The following is a 17,442-nucleotide window of genomic DNA, read 5'->3' as shown; positions in this document are numbered from 1 at the left end:
GCCAAAGCAGGGAAGATGATGATGTAAAGAAAGTAGACCCATGCAATACACTCATAAAAATAATTTTTGTTTCTTGTTTATGTTTTAAATGGGAACATTGTCCCAAAGGTGCTTTTTTCGCAAGGCAACAGGACTTTCTTGTTTTTCTTTGAAGACGTTTTGCTTCTCATCCAAGAAGCTTCTTCAGCTCTGATTGGATGATGGGGAACGGCAGGATTTATACTACTTGCAGACATCTGGTCATTTGCATTCTTTTAAAGAATCGTTGAAGCCCCTGGAGGCTTATCTGTGTAATCAGGGTCACCTGAGTAGTGCAAAAGGGTGTGGAGCCTTCTTGGAACTGTTGAACCACCCCAAAGATAAAACACCCAGACACAAACTGAGCAATGTGATATATGGACCTCAATGTAGTGAGCCATGTGCAGATCTGTACATTGGGGAAACAAAACAACCACTTCATAAGCGTATGGCACAACATAGGAGAACAAACCCATCAGGACAAGATTCAGCAGTGCATCTGCATTTAAAAGACAAAGACCACTCTTTTAAAGACAACAAAGTCCACATTTTGGACAAAGAGCATCACTGGAAAGAAAGAGGGGTCAAAGAGACCATCCATGTCAAAACTGAACAGCCCTCTCCCAACAGAGGGAGAGAGATATGACATCATCTATCTCCAGTCTACAACACAGTCCTTCAACAGTTCCAAGAAGGCTCCAAACCAATTTGCACTACTTAGGCGACCCTGATGACACAGATAACAACGACTCCCTAAAAAATGCAAATGACCAGCTGTCTACAAGGAGTATAAATCCTACCATTCTCCAACCATCCAGTCAGAGCTGAAGAAGCATCTTGGAGGAGAAGTGAAACATCTTCAAAGAAAAACAAGAAAGTCCAATGCCTCGTGAAAAAAACACCTTTGGGACAACCATGACCTGGATGACTGAGAATCTCCATAGACAAATGGGAACATTGTTTTAAGAATACAGTAAATTTGACCTCTAAATAATGTAAGCTTTCTTCCTGAATATGGTGTGAAACAATAATAGTAGGTTATAAAATCAGGCTTCAAATTCACTCAACCTTGATTTTAATATTTGCCTGAATCATATCAATTATACCAATAATTTCAAGAAGAAAGTTTGTATACTTCAAATAGTGTTTAGAAGATAAAACATACTTCCCATGAAGTATCCTAATTCACCTACACAATCCTAGCCCCTGAGCTATTCGGCGGGAAGGCAAGATATAAATCTAACAAATAAATCAGTAAAACACTCTTTTCACATCACATCTTGACCTGTTAAAATCTTGCCACTTCTCCCCATCCTCCATAAATTGCAAAAACTTACTGAAGAGGTAAATGAACTCAGGCTACCAGTAAAAGCAGAGAATAAATTCATGAACAAGGTGCAGTAGAAAATAGAAGAACGGAAAAGTGTTAAGATGGCAGAGTACCTGACATAATATCCACAGCAAAACTGGGTAAGAGACCAGCAAGCATCCCTGTCCTGCCTAGAAAAGACCAGGAGGAATGGAAAGAAGGAAGTTAGTGCAGGAAAATCACTCCCCATTCTTTGTCGTAACATTAAGCTCATTGATCTGCATCGTATAAAGCCTATACATGCTCTTTCAGAATACTGATCACCTCTGCTTGTTTCTTGTCAGTACAGTGTGATGAAATGCTTACTGTTTTACATATTTGTAACATGTTCATTATAAGGTTTGTTTGTTTGTTTGTTTGTTTGTTTATTTATTTATTTATTTATTTATTTATTTATTTATTTATTTATTTATTTGATTTCTATACCGCCCTATTCCCGAAGGACTCAGGGAGGTTTACAGGGCAAAGTTAAATACAGTTAAAACAGTACAAAGGTTAAGATAAAGTTAAAATTAAAATAGGATTAAATAACAATAGCCCAAATTTAAAATTTAAATTTAAAATTTAAAAATTTAAAACCCCTCAGTCCAGGCCAGATAAATCAAACAACCAGGTTTTTAGGTCCCAGCGAAACAAACGAAGGTCGGGGGCGGTCCGGAGTTCCACAGGCAGGTCGTTCCACAGGGCAGGCGCGCCCACAGAGAACGCCCTCCCCCTGGGGATCACCCACCGGCACTCACTGACCGGCGGCACCCTAAGGAGGCCCTCCCTGTGGGAGCGCACAGGACGATGGGAGATTGATGCTGGCAGCAGGTGCTCCCTAAGATAACCCATATATATATTCCATATATAATGCTGCAGTATGCTAGCTGATACCATTAGACTTTGACAGATCATCTTTTGTGTTCTCTTGACCATTACCTATTGATATGTTTACCTAAAGGACTTAAACAATTTTCAGAAGCTTCACCCACAATGCTGTCCACCTTAGGATGAACTTAATACTGTATGAATATTGCCTTTCTTGTTCTGCATTTTATATTTGGTCCACATGGATCACTTCATGTTTTGATTTTCATTAAGTTTCACTGGCAAAATTTTAGACACAACTTAGGTAGATTTTAACATCATATGCTTTATCTTAACTAAGCAGGACACAACTCCATTTGGGACGATTCAGGTTGCCATCAGCGCAAGTAATTGCTCTTTTACCACATCAAGATTTTCCTTTGTTAGGATCCTTCCCCAAGATGGTTGCTGAACAGTAAGAGGATTTTTCTCTCCTGCTAATAATCTGCTGATTTTGCTGCCAAAGCTGGTTCTTTGGCAGGGTTGTTCCCTGGATTTCAGTGGAAGCACTTAGGAATGACCCAGGATGACTTTTGGACGACCATGGACCCACCTGGGAAGAGGAATCTTGAAGATTACAGTTCCCAGTAGGAGAGGCCGGGAAATCAGGTGATCTATCTTTTCTTCTTGACTGATCATTTTTTAAGCCAGATTGAATTTTAATCACTTGAAGTTTCTATTTTACTTTGCTTTTTATCTCTAAAAGTTAATTGACTAGTTGAATGCTGACTTATTTTAATCCCGTTAAGACTTTATCTGTTTTCTCTGCCTCTTTTTGGGGATCTGCTGTTTTGAATAACTATTGCTTCTCTTTAAGAAAGTTATGGCATGTTCTTAGATGGTGAAAGTGTCTTGACTTGATTTATATATTTATATTGAACTTTCACTCAGAGATTTTGCATTCTATTAATTTGCAAAAAGCTTGGAGCTTATTTTAAAAAATTCTTTTAATTTTGGATTGAAATATTCAAAAAAAAATACGCTCGCTGTTTTTCTAGACATTTTTCACTGTGAGGAATATCACTTCAGCATTCTTTGTTCCTGGTCCTTGAAGAGCTTTCTTATCTCGGGTTGCTAAGCTACAAGAGAACAAATAATGTATCAGTTTACAGACAAGCGACTTGTGGCTGGCATTTGTGAAAAAGCCGGCCTTTTAACATATAAACTTTTTTTAAAAAAAGTTTGACAAAATAATAATGGCTACAAAGAAGGCCCAGATGCAAGTAACTGCAGCTGAACTAGATTTACAAAAGGAACTTGGTTTGACATTGGCAAATTCAGTGGAGAAGGCTGAAAGAAATATGGACTTTACAAACTTAGAACTGACCAAATGGTTAAGTGATAAACTGATCTCCCTTAAGAAGACTGAGGGAGATTGGGGAATGGATTTATTATATTCCACTGGAAAACAATTTCATCTGGACTCTTTTGGAAGATAGATTGATTTTGGAGAATGGATTTATTACACTTCATTAACTGACAGATGTTATTAAGAAGTAAACAGGACAAATCAGAGTTAATTGCTGCAATGCTTTGAGATAGATAAGTTGAATACAAAAATATTGTTAACAGGTTTTTAAATTTTAATCTTGCCTTTTTTGTTATTCTACCGCCCTGAGTCCTTCGGGAGAAGGGCGGTATACAAATAAAATTTTTTATTATTATTATTATTATTATTATTATTATTATTATTATTATTATTATTATTATTATTATTATTATTATTATTATTATTATTTTGTTATTAATGTAAGAGGTAGATGACAGGTTAATAATTTTCAAATAGACTTAAAGGTTTAAAAATTTGGGGCCTCTTTGGCAGGAGGTGGAAAACTAATATTGTTGAAATATAATTATTAGTATTCAACTAGGGAGCGATAATATATGTATATGTATTTGAGTCCTTTTTTTAAAAGCACTTTTTAATGTCTTGTTTGGCTTCTTTCTTTGGTTCAGTTCTGTAAAAAAACCTTTTTGGGGGAGTTTTGTTTTTTGTTTTCAATAAAAATTCAAGATTAAAAAAAAGATTTTCCTTTATAAATGGACTAAGGCTTTATTTATGTATCAATTGAGGTTAATTCTTGAGGGCTCAGTGCAAAGGTTATAGCTACTTTAACCTCTGAGGGCGTACACTACATAAATTTTCTGCATTATTTACAGGACTAGGAACCCCAGTGGCACAGTGGTTAAAGCCCAGTATTACAGGCAAACACGGTCCATAGTCTGGAGCTTGATCCTGATGGGGCTCAAGGTTGACTCGGCCTTTCTTATTTCCAAGGTCGGTAAAATGAGAACCCAGACTGTTGGGGGCAATGTGCAAATAATGATTACATTGTAAACTGCCCAGAAAGTACTATAAAGTGCTATGGGGTGGTATATAAGTCTAAATGCTATCGCTTTTGCTACTGTACATATTATTTGTATGCATGTAATATATCCAGGCACTATTATAACCATTTTAAATGGCTATGCTTTCTGCATCTTGGGTTCTAAGCCACTCATTTCATTGTTCACATTTAGGCCACTCATTACTCAGCTAACAGTTTTAGCATGATTTGGAATTGAATTTCTATCTATCTGTTCTTTGGAACTGCATATTTCAGCTTTCATGTGTTGTTATAAGAAGCATAATAAAACAGAACACTGCTGCAAAACATGGGACAAGCTTCATTTTAAAGAAACAAACTTCACAGTTTCATATTGTGATGAATATGAAAGTTATCACATGAGCAGAATTTATTATTACTACTCAGATTCTATATTGAATGTTGCATTCAATGTATGTGTATATTATTGATTTTCTTAAAGATGTATTCAAGCCTGTCATATAAGGTTTGGGAACCGATTCCAAACAAATTTGAGATCTTTCAGACAGATCTGAAAATTTTCAACAACCATTTAAGGAAGAATCAGTACGAAATATTACAATTAAAGCAGTAGGGATAGAGGTGAATATGTTTCAGAATATCTTCAGAGCCTGTTCCCACTCTTAACACATAATGAACAAGTATGGGAGGCCTATTTTATGCATGCAACCATGAGGCATACATTTGCTTCTATAGCATTGCACTTGTGGAAGAAAACTTTACATTCCACTGGTAAAGACCAGGAAAAAATATCTAAAAATAGATAGCATACAATAAATAAAACCAGCTCAAACAATCTAACTTGAAAAGCTTTAGAACCTTTTCTTCACCACAGACTCTCTTTAAATACCTTTTCTGGCCACGGACTATGACCATGGACTTCCAAGATTTAACTCAAGATTTAAATCATAATATTTCTTCAACCCTTCAACCCCTGTGACAACATCCTGGACCCCAGGGGTCCATGAACCACTGGTTGAGAACCACTGCTTGTAGCAAACCAAAGTTCTTTATTGTGGTAATCAAAGAAAAATTGAGATTATTGGAAGATGCACAGACAAGTGTGCATGGTATGCACGAAAGGCAAAATGTCTGCCAAAAATCCCTAACTTTTGGACGTTTCCAATTATGGGCTCTGAGCAGACACCAAACCCTTATTATTTGTGAATTACAAAAACTCATTAAAGAATCAATGGCTATCAACTGGATTAATTTTGATTTTTAATACTATTATAATTAGTTTCAAAACATCTTCATGAAGAACCTGTCTGTGTTATTTAATTATAATTGTTAATTATAATTGTACTGATGTTATCTAGTTTGGTAATGAAACACATGCAAGAAAACCACAAAGCTCAGAGAGCACCAAGGACCCCACAATTATAATTGTCCACTGCCAAAGCAAAAATATGCACTACATTCATACCTACATTTCTAACTATGTTTTTGTGATCTGTTGTAGTTCATTAATGCTTTTTATAGTGTTCTGTATTATAACCATTAATCATGAGTAACTCTTTGGAGTTGTAATACAGGGGTGTCAAACTGCCGGCCCATGGACCAGACATGTCACGCGGAAGCCGTGCCCACCCCTTTGCCGGCAATGGAAAAACAGTCCCAATAAGTTGTGTGACATCATGTGATGTCGTGGGTTTGACATGTCTGATGTAATAGAATGACAAACATGATCTTTCACATAGGATTTTCATTTTTCTTTTAAAAATAAAAAATATTTTCATGACCATGCAAACGGAGCTTATTTAGAATACTGCATTTATTTCACAAGTATATATGATTGTATGCCAACAGGGTTTTTTTTCCCAACCAAACTAATCATTCGGTCAGCACTTTTCAAAATCTCAGATGTTCAAATTTCTTAATATTGTTAAATCTGAGATACGTAAAATGCACAAAATATTATTTTTTTAGTTCAAATTTTAAACTTGTTTCAGGGGGGTGCTAGAAATATCTGTGGATAGAATGTTACCACTCTAAATAAAACACAGTGAGAAAAAGAGTAGTTGCTAGAGAAACAATAAAGACATAAGCCAGTACTTAAGCCCTCCATGGCTTAACAAAGCATAAACCTTCTTACTATTACTTCCCCTGCATTTTGCATATTTTAAGAGGTAAACATGTATTTGAGAAATGAAAGGAAAGCAGCTGTAACTCACTTTTACGTGACTGGCAACCTAAGTCAAAATTCTGACTTATATACAGCAGGTACTGCATTAATTACTTAATTACTGTGCTACCAACATCCATGGCTTTGGGGCTTTTTGAGACAATAGACTTATGTCACTTCTCTTTTTGGGGATTGGAGAGAAAGAAATCCACGTTCCAATTTCAAACACTTTCCTTTTCTTAAGAGTTGTTGTAAAAGATAGGAAATGTTTGTCTCGCTGTGGAAAACTACTTTCTTACCCACTGTGCTATATTTTTTTGTTAATTTAACTGCAACTTTCAAATGTTATTTTCCTGTCTAATAGCTCTATTTTCCCCATTAAGTAAGACAGCAGCTGGAGAGGATGTGGAAATTTTGACAGGAAATATGATAGGAATAGCAGGGCAGGGAAGGTCTTGGAAAGAAATGCAGTTTCATGTAGTTTGCCAAGATTAACTAATTTTTATATGTACCTCAAGTTTAAAAACTATAAATGTACTAAGAAATGGCTTCTTAAAATCTAATCTTGGTTACTTTTAAACTTCTGCACCTGCAACAGCAGCAAAGCCCAACAGAAAAGGAAGAATACAATAAAATTGATGCAAAATATCTCCAGATTTCGAGAATTATCGCCCTGAATATTCCTAAACTATGATCAGTATAAAACAAAATAATATTATCTATTCATGTTTTGGCAAGTCTTAGCAAACATCCCTATTAGTTAGGACTGCCAGGAATGATCCTGGATGCTCCACTTCCAAGAGAGATTAATAGCTGGCTTCCAAAAATACAATGTTCTTCAGACACTGTACACACCTCAAAAATTATTTTCTTTTCTGGTTTCACAGATTTCTTCTCCCTCCCTTTCTGTTCACCAGTGTTCTGAGAAAGAAAATCTGTAATGGAATTCACTAAAGCTCTCTTTTTATTAACCATTTCAGCAAAATGCTGGGTAGAATAGCAACGCCTAAATCTGAAACAGCTAGTAGATTTGAATGCATCAGCAGCACTCCCAATAACCAACCTGCTTTAAACCTAAAGTAATTCTGCCACAATCTTTTTTTTTCTATGCACTGAATTAATTCAGTGACAACGCTTCTCCCTACCGGTGTGTAATTCTCCTGATTCTTATTTTTAACAGCTGTTAAGGAGGCTGCTGAAAAACTCCACAGCTGACCCAGCCATTCTTTTTAATACCGGTGGTTTCCACAGCAACCGAAGGGGGAGATAACACACAGGCTTGTCATGAATGCTTGCTAATTGAAGGCCACCTTTCTTCCTACAGGGATGAGCAACATGTGAACCAAAAATATATAGAAAGGACAAACAACACACACATTGATTGTGGTAAGAAATGTTCTGAAGCTGCTGGAAATACCATATGAGAAAATGGAAGTTAAAAATGGTATACTCAAACAATAAAACAGCTGTGACTACATATTGATATTTCCATAGGTTTATTTCTTAAAGAGGAGAGAATGCAAAATTAAGGAAAAGATCGACAAATGTCGAATTGCTAGAATTTTCAGAACAGAACTCTAACGTTCCTAAGAATGAGGCCTTCTGGATATAACGCACTACAATTTATACAAATTGGGAATTATGGCATCTTGTGTATATAGTTCTAGAATTATCACCCCAAATTAGCTTGCATTCAAGCATCAAATTAAAATTAAATATATCATGATCAGGACATCAGTTTGGAATGACTGTTTAAAAGCATTTGATTCAAGATCAGAATATCTTGAAATTACCAAGACCAGTAGTTCTCAATCTCTGGTCCACAGACCCTTTGGGGCCACAATGTCGTTACAGGGGGGTCCACAAAAGCTTGAAGAAATGTTATGATTTAAATCTTAAGACTTGGTGGTCCATGTCCATGGCCTACACCCTACACCAGGGGTCAGCAACCTGAAACAGTGAAAGAGCCACTCGGAACCGGTTCCCTCACAAAAGGAAAAACTGGGAGCCGCAAAAACTGTGTGCGCATGCGCGTACATGCATGCATGTGCAGAACAGGGTTTGACTGAAGAATGGAGCCAAGGCAAGATATGCACCTACCCTGCATATTTGAATTGATTGGTTGAACTTTTTTAGTCCCACTTTTTTTTTTTTTGGACTGCACATGGCAGAGGACTGGGAGCCGCAGGGGACAGCTGAAAGAGCCGCATGTGGCTCCGGAGCCGCGGGTTGAAGACTTGTGCCCTACACGGTATTTAAAAAGGGTCTGTGGTGAAGAAAACATTGAGAACCACTGACCAAAACTATTCCTATCATTCAGTTCTTCTTTTATACTTATCAATGTATGTTGAACTAGCAGTCACATGAAGAAGTAAATATCTTTTGAAGGGGTTATGTATGTTATTCAGTATTGGTTCTTCACCCATGATTATCAGGAAATACTTTTTAAAACTCAGAAGGACATTCCAGTTTCTGTTTGATATGCTAAAGAATATAAATGAACAGATTCAAAGAAAAACAAAAGTTCAAAGAAAAACAAAAATTCAAAGAAAAACAAAGAAAGATGGGAGGAGTATATGTTGAGCTGCGAAGGAAGAATCTATAAATGTTCTATCAAACAATGCCAGGAAATCTGGAGAATGAGACAATGGCCAGCTGATTGGAAGAGGTCATTCTACACACCAATAACAAAGAAAAACCTAATAGCAAAGTATCATACAAAATACTTAATTTCATGTTACATGAAGTGTTACAAAATAACACTTAAGATCATCCAACATCCAAAGTTGATCTACACAGAATCATTGAAAAGACAAAGAATGCCAAAACTGAATCAATATGTGTTTCATTGGTTAAACAAAAGCCTCACTTGTGTCTAGTTAAAATGGGAAACTCAGAACATCTCAGATTATCACAACGTGTTAAGGTCCCCATACAAAATGTATACACAGGTCAGGTCAGAAAGCCAATGAAACATGGTGACTCAGATTTTAAGTCTAGGTTGGAAAGGAAATGAGAGAAGGCTATATAATCTTCCTTATTTATTCAACCTATATACTAAATATACATTGAGATAAGCCATATTGGAAGATCATGGGAGTGGTTTTAAATTTGGAAGAGAACTATCAATAACCCTTCCTGTGCTGATCACACTACACTGATAGCTGGAAATATAAATCATATGGATGTTCTAGTGATAAAAATAAAACTAAGATTAAATATAAAGAATAAAAAAATGACAACAGCCCCAACTTAGAACTGACAAAGAAGATACTAAAATAGTGAATAGTTTCTGCCTGTTAGAATTAACCATCAACAATAAAGAAACCAGCAATCAAGAAATATACCACAGATTAGTTATACCACCATTTTTATATTCCTATGCTGCCTTCCTTAATTCAGTACAAAAGGTTCATCTGTAATTTGATGGTCTTCTGATTTTGTCTTCAACTATTTCTTCACTCATATTATCTGAATAAGGTAGTCCTTGCTTAATGACCACAACTGGGACCTATAACTCTGTCATTCAACAACATGATCATTCAGTGAGACATCACAACTAGTAGTTTTACCACCAGCTTCTCTAATGACTTAGCTTGTCAGTAGCCAGCTGTGAAGTGTAAAAATGCAAGTCATAAATGTAAGAGCCAAATATAGTTACTTTTTCAGTGCTATTGTAACTTCAAACTGTCACTGAACAGGGCTTTCATTAAGCAGACTACCTGTATATAATTGCCTCTGAATCATCTCTTCTATCACACTCAACTATTCAGAAATGTGCTATCTTTTTCTTATTGAGTGACTTTTCAAGTTTTGAAAAGCCTTTGTAAAATTCCTTTATTCTCATTGTGCACTGAAATTAAGCTAAACAGTTCTAACGGAATGCATATTTTTAGATCAAATGAAATACAGGATATGAAATCTCTCCCTCCCTCCCTCTTTCTAGCTGGCTTCTAACCCTCTTATCTATCATCTGTGTTGTGTCAAATTTTAGGATGTAAACCAGGCATGTCAAACTCGCAACGTCACGTGATGTTGCGTAACGGTATCGTGACTTTTTCCCCATTGCTGGCAATTGGGTGGGAGCGGTTTTGGTGTGACACATCTGGCCCATGGGCCAGCAGTTTGACATGCCTGATGTAAACTGCTGGGTAAAGAAGCCAATAACCTTCTTTTGATTTACAGAGATATAATGATACACAATTAACAGATTATTTCTTACTTTTGTCAATTTTATATTATAACGCACAATACATAATATGTTCATTCGTAGTTGCCACATTACCTATTCAGAGTTATCAAAATTTTGCAAACAATCCCAAAGATCATAGGTAAGGCGACTTTCTTCTGCTAAAGTGAAAATCTAAAGTCATATGATTTTGAAGCATATAAAACATGCATTTAATAGGCACTTTATGAGAAATCACATGAAAAACCATGGAAAAGGGGAAAAGTAAATACATTATGAAAGCACATGAGGATTTTCCCTTCCTTCTTATACTTATTTGTTTGTTTGTAAAATGTATAGGTCATCCATCTTATTTCATGGTAACTCTGGGCAACTTCAACCAGGCATCTTTTTTATTATTATGTGCCATCAGATTGGTGTTGAGTCTCAACAACCACATAGATATATTTTTCCATGACAATCTGTCCCTAACTTGATCTTTCAGGTCTTCCAACAGTGCACTCATTGCCACTATAACTGAGTTCATCTATCTTGCTGACAGTCTTCTTTTTCTTTCCATTTTTCCCAGGATTAGAACTTTTACTAGAGAATTAGGCTTTCACATAATGTGTCCAAAGTTGGGGAAGAGGGGAAAAAAGGAGAAATATTTTTTTAAAAAAAGAAGCAAAAAATAGAAAGAAATAATGAGCCACTTCATCAAGACCAGTATAAATATTTTTAACAGCTTAACTTTTTCTCTAATATTTCAACCAAAACTTTTATTCCATATCTCATCTTTTCTTTATAAATAAAACCTAATCTTTCAATTTTACTCAGTAAATGTTTATTAAGAGAGTTGTTCATGGTTGAAATATGGGAAGAAAAAAAATTTTCTTGTAGTTTTAGAGAAAGTGATAAGCTGTGATATTATAATTGAGAGATTTGTTCGATGATCCATTTGTTTGTTTTCTTGGCTGTCCATGTTAAGTCAGGAATCTTGTCTAATACCCTTGCTTTTTCAAAATCTAACTTTCACTTGAGAGTGCCACAGCAGATACTGTCTTGCCTATTGTCATTTTTGTAGATATAGATATATCATGGCCTCTGAAAATCTTTTCCAATGACTTCACGGTTGTTCTATGACAGGGATGTCAAACTGGCGGCCCACGGGCCAGATGCGTCACGTGCAGGCCACACCCACCCTGGCTCTGCAAAGGCAAAAAAAGTCACAATATGTCACATGACGCAATCAAGTTTGACACCTGTGCTCTATGACGTTGTAGTCTGTGACATCATAGAACAAATTGCTGCTGACAGTGTTTCAACATTAGGATAAAGACCAAAGAACTATTACAGCTTATTGATGCAATTAGGCCCCGAGAGTCAGTGTGGAGACAACTTGCAGTTAGCATGCTAATTCTAACCCCCTTTCTGCCACTTCTCATATACTAGCATTGGCAAAATCAGTGGCAAACAATTGGACAAGAGTATTGTAATTTCCTGTTGGGTTCAAAACAAATAAAGGTACACACACAAGCCCGAAAAAGAGGGGGTAAAGACATCATCATATCATTGCTTCCATTGTTTCATAATTTGCCACTCTTAGCTGCCAAAAAGAATAATTTTTTAAAAAATGAAATAACAATAATTATTCATCTTCTAGAGATTGAAGTGAGGTATACAGGTGGCTGGACGCGGTGGATGCGGTGGCTCAGTGGGTTAGGACGCTGAGCTTGTCAATCAGAAGGTCGGCAGTTTGGCAGGTCAAATCCCGAGTGCCGCATAACAGAGTGAGTGCCTGTTACTTGTCCCAGCTTCTACCAACCTAGCAGTTCGAAAGCACATAAAAATGCAAGTAGAAGAATAGGGACCACTACGGTGGGAAGGTAACAGCGTTCTGTGCACCTTTGGCATCTAGTCATGCCGGCCACATGACCATGGAGTCATCCTCAGACAAGCGCTGGTTCTTCGGCTTTGAAACGGAGATGAGCACCGGCCCCTAGAGTTGGAAACGACTAGCACGCATGTGCGGGGGAACCTTTACCTATACAGGTATGAATTAACGTGGTATTTGAATAGGGCTGATATACAGTAAATATCCCATATCAATAAGTGGTACTACCCACTTGTCCTAGGACTGTTTCAAGTAAGGGACATTTTTTCTGTGTGAAGCAAGCTTTCATTCCTGCACAGAAGAACATTTATTCCACATTTCACCTGTCCTCATAACTATACAATGCAATATATCCAAGTCTGACAGAGGTGCCAAACTCAGTTCAAAATCAAAGCCTGAGCATTGTGGTGAGATGAGAGGGAGAGGAAATACAGACAGATATTTATTTATTTATTATTTAGTATTTATTAATTCGGTTTATATACCGCCCTACTCCCAAAGGACTCAGGGCAGTTTACAAGGCAAAATTTTAAAACAATACAATATAAAATTAAAATAAAATTAAATTAAGTCTAGCCGCAAAAATTAAAATCACAATTTAAAAACATTAAACCCCTCAGTCCAGACCAGATAGCTCAAAGAGCCAGGTTTTTAGGTCCCGGCGAAATGAACTAAGGTCGGGGGCAGTCCGGAGTTCCGTTGGCAGTTGATTCCATAGGGCAGGCGCACCCACAGAGAACGCCCTTCCCCTGGAGATCGCCCGTCGGCAATCCTTGACCGGCAGTACCCTGAGGAGGCCCTCCCTGTGGGAGCACACAGGACGATGGGAAATTGACGCTGGCAGCAGGTGCTCCCTTAGATAATCCGGGCACATGTCATTTAGGGCTTTATAGGTCATCAATAGCACCTTGAATCTCACCCAGAGGGCAACTGGAAGCCAATGCAGCTCGCGGAGAAGAGGTGTTACATGGGAGTATCGGGAGACTCCCATCACAACTCGCGCGGCTGCATTCTGCACCAGCTGAAGCCTCTGAGTGGTCCTCAGGGGCAGCCCCATGTAGAGAGCGTTGTAGATAGATAGATAGATAGATAGATAGATAGATAGATAGATAGATAGATAGATAGATAGATAGATAGACAGATAGAATGCAATAAGTAAAAATAGCATACTAAGCTATCCAAGATAACACATCACTCCTCGTTCCTTTTGTTATTGCCTTTCCTTATTGAATAGGAAACTGAAGAAATTTAATAGATTCTTTTTATTAATGCAGACAAAACCCCTCCTGTTATCATATGCCTATGTTTCAGAGCAACTATTTCCCTGCTATGCTTTCTGTATGGCCCAATTTCTTAGGTCTGTCTCAAAAGGTTTGAATATTCAAATAGCAAGTTTACCCTTCTTTCATTAATAATAATCTAGCACATGCTATCATTTTCTTCATTCCAACTGTCTACTGATTATACCTCTTGTGCAAAGTACACGTAACAGCTGCTTTTCAGTCATTTTGGTAAAACCACCTGCTGCCTATCATGCTGAAGCAGAAATCTGAGCTCTGCATACAATCAAGTTGTAATAAAAATAGAGCAAAGCAATAAAAGCAACTAGCCGTGATTTCAGTGGATAACAATTTTTTTCAAGTTTTGCGTCCTGAAAAACTTACAATAGACCCTTTCAAACTGCATACAAATATAACTTCAGAATCACTGTGATCATGTAGGAATCTTGAAAAATATGAAATTAACTTTTAATACTATAGTGCATTTAATTGTATAATGTTTCCTATACTCTGCATGAGTTCAGCAGGGCTACAAGAGTTCAGCTGCTGATTTTAATTTGTACTCAGTGTCCAATGCATCTCATTGCAATGTCCAACTATAATCAGTCAGCACTGATGGATTCCAGTTGTCCTGATAGCATTTCTCCATTGTGGCAATGTCCTGGTGAAAACTGTCACCTTGTTCATCACTAACTAAACCTAGATTTTCAGGAAAGAAGTCCTAGTGTGAATGCGGAAATTGAATCTTCAGTGGCATGTTGTGCTTTATTGTTTTGTATGCTGTAAGAAGTTTGTCAAGCAGCTGGATGTAGTTTGGTGCTCTGTGGTTGCCAAGAAAATTCTCAATGACATCCTTGAATGCTTTCCAGGCAATTTATTTTGGTCCCATTATTTTGTTGTTTGTTGCTTTCACAAAATTTTCATCAATCTTAATTGTATGTGAAGCGGAGCCAAAAATAACTTGGTCAGGTCAACAAGTGGTTCATGTACCACATTCTTCTGTCTTGGAACCAAATTCTTTCTATTTAACGTAATGAACTCTGTTGCACAGTTGTACCATTTGCATATGTAACAACCTAAATCCGAGCTGCCTTTCAAGCAGTAGAGCCACTTATTTTAGATCTCTACAGGTAGTCTAGTTGTACTTGGTATACCGGATGTGTTTCAACGACATTTCCATGTTTTCCTATGTTTCTTCTATGTGTGTAGCCACTGGGTTAAAACAGAAGATTTCTATAAAATGGTACTTTATAGGTTAAATTACAGATTATTTTTGTGATTAGCAGCCAAAAATCTAAGATACACGTAAAAGTGTGTAGGAAGCAAAATATTTGTTATCCAGTGCTTTGTTTAGAAGACAGGAATGTATAAAATTCAGAAAGGAGACATATTCCCAGAGGTTAGTTATGGAATAACAGCAAAGAAAAGCTAGACTGACCCTAAAGGTACAAAAGACAAAACAATACCTTCAATTCTCCCCAACAAGAAAACATTAGGGTTGAAAAAATAAACAAACTGGTAATAGGCTATAAAAATAAATAAATTACACATACTATCCTATAGGAAGATGATCACTGTAGCTTTGGGATGTTTGGATTCTATTCTACAAAATATGAGGTTTGCCTGAGATATACTTATATACCACCTCACTGTGCTTTACAGCCCTCTCTAAGCAGTTTGCAGAGTCAGCATATTGTCCCCAACAATCTGGGTCCTCATTTTACTGACCTTGGAAGGATGGAAGGCTGAATCAAACTTAAGCCGGTTAGAATCGAACTGCTGAACTGCTGGCAGCCAGCAGAAGTAGCCTGCAGTACTGCATTCTAACCACTGTGCCACCACGCGGTTGCTGATATTCTGGTTATTTGGCAATATAAATGTATATTTTTTATTCTAGATATGTAAAGCATTGTACAGTAAAGCATAAGATTAGTAAAAGAAGATACTGTCCTCTTTGTATCATGTTTTTATCTTTGTGGGTAACAAGGCCATCCTATTGTCTGGAAAAACTAAGATAAAACCAGGCTGAACAAACATCTTTGAATCTGGAAGCATTTTTAAGACAGTATTTAGGTGCAAAGTCTCTCACAGAAATGAGACAAGCAACTAGCAACTGGGTTCATACTCGACAATTTATGGAAATCTCAGGAAATTAATAAGGTCTGGAACTCTTGGAATTTTATCCCTTGGTGTACGAAGATATGCATGAGATTACGAACCAGGGCAAAGAAAAATGGTCAAAATGACAAAACAAACAAAGAAACAAGCAAACATGCAACTACATTGACAACAAGTGAATGTAAGCATAGGATAAAAATATATCATAATTATGTTATTGAGGGCAACTGTATTGTTCATAGTTATATAGTTGTGCAAATTTGCAGGAATTGTTCTAGGAGGTTTTAAGGAAAACTTCCAACGTGTAAGTGTGCAGCCAAGCTGTAACATTCTTTTGACCTAAGCATTTTGTAACTTTTTCAAGTGCACAGAACAGGAAATGTGTTTCTTGTAAATCAGAGAGGCATCCAGCGATCTTCTGGGAGATTTATTAACAGTGTGTGATCATTTAATTAATTCCTCCTTGCTCCCTCAGATAGAATTAAAGCTGCTTTCCCTTCAGTTCTCTTTTTTGGGGGATTGTCAAAAACAGTGGCAAAATTTGCCAGAGATCAAAGTTTTCACAGACAACAGAAATAGCCAAGCAGGCTGTTACCATGGAAACTTTTAGTAGCTGAGGCCTTTGAATTGAACCACTAACCTTTGTTAACAGTGTATGGCTGAGGGTGGCAAGTAATAAGGAATGATGGGGAGATCATTGGGCAATAAGTAGTATTTCAAAGCATTGTTAAAGGGGCAGGGGTAAGACTGAACACAGACTGAAGAAGCTGCCAGCAGTGTCATACAAGTTATAGAACAGTGGTGGCGAACCTATGGCACGCCTGCCAGAGGTGGCACTCAGAGCCCTCGATGTTGGCATGCGCACCACCGCCGCCAGCAGCAGGTCCATCAGGCCACCACCACCGCCTGGAGCAGGAGCCCCGCCCAGCACAAAGGAGACGAAGTGGACGACTAGCAAGCTTGAGTAGAGGTGGTAGAGCAGAGGTCACCAAACATTGTCAATTGGTGGACTGGAAGAAAAGGGAGAGGGAAGCATTTTACATGTGTGCATGCGCGGACGGGGCCGCGAGCACGCACACCCTGCAAATGGGGCGGGACGAGTGCCTGCGTGATACTCACTAACCCTGCCCCATTCTTGCATGGTGCAGTGCCTTGTATCTGCACCCTGCAGTGCAGCGGTGGCCGTTTTTGTGTCTCACAGCATGGTGGCCCATTTTTGCACCCCCAGTTTTTGCATGCCAGAGGCGGCACTCAG

General features: G+C 37.6%; 1 protein-coding gene across 1 annotated transcript in view; it reads right to left on the bottom strand.

The window, feature by feature from the left end:
- The window catches only part of ILDR2 (immunoglobulin like domain containing receptor 2), a gene marked incomplete at its 5' end in the record, with an annotated part of 52,957 nt that overhangs the window by 14,341 nt on the left and 21,174 nt on the right, over window positions 1–17,442 (bottom strand). Inside the window, one exon of the mRNA XM_081326520.1 lies at window positions 1,462–1,518. Within this exon, the coding sequence (XP_081182646.1) occupies window positions 1,462–1,518 (57 nt within the window). The remainder of the gene's footprint in view (window positions 1–1,461; window positions 1,519–17,442) is intronic.

This window comes from Vipera berus, assembly GCF_964194415.1.
Source record: "Vipera berus genome assembly, chromosome: 4".
NCBI classification, from domain to species: Eukaryota; Metazoa; Chordata; class Lepidosauria; order Squamata; family Viperidae; genus Vipera; species Vipera berus.
The sequence above is the reverse complement of the archived record's forward strand: the minus strand, read 5'-3'. Positions and strand labels throughout refer to the sequence as shown.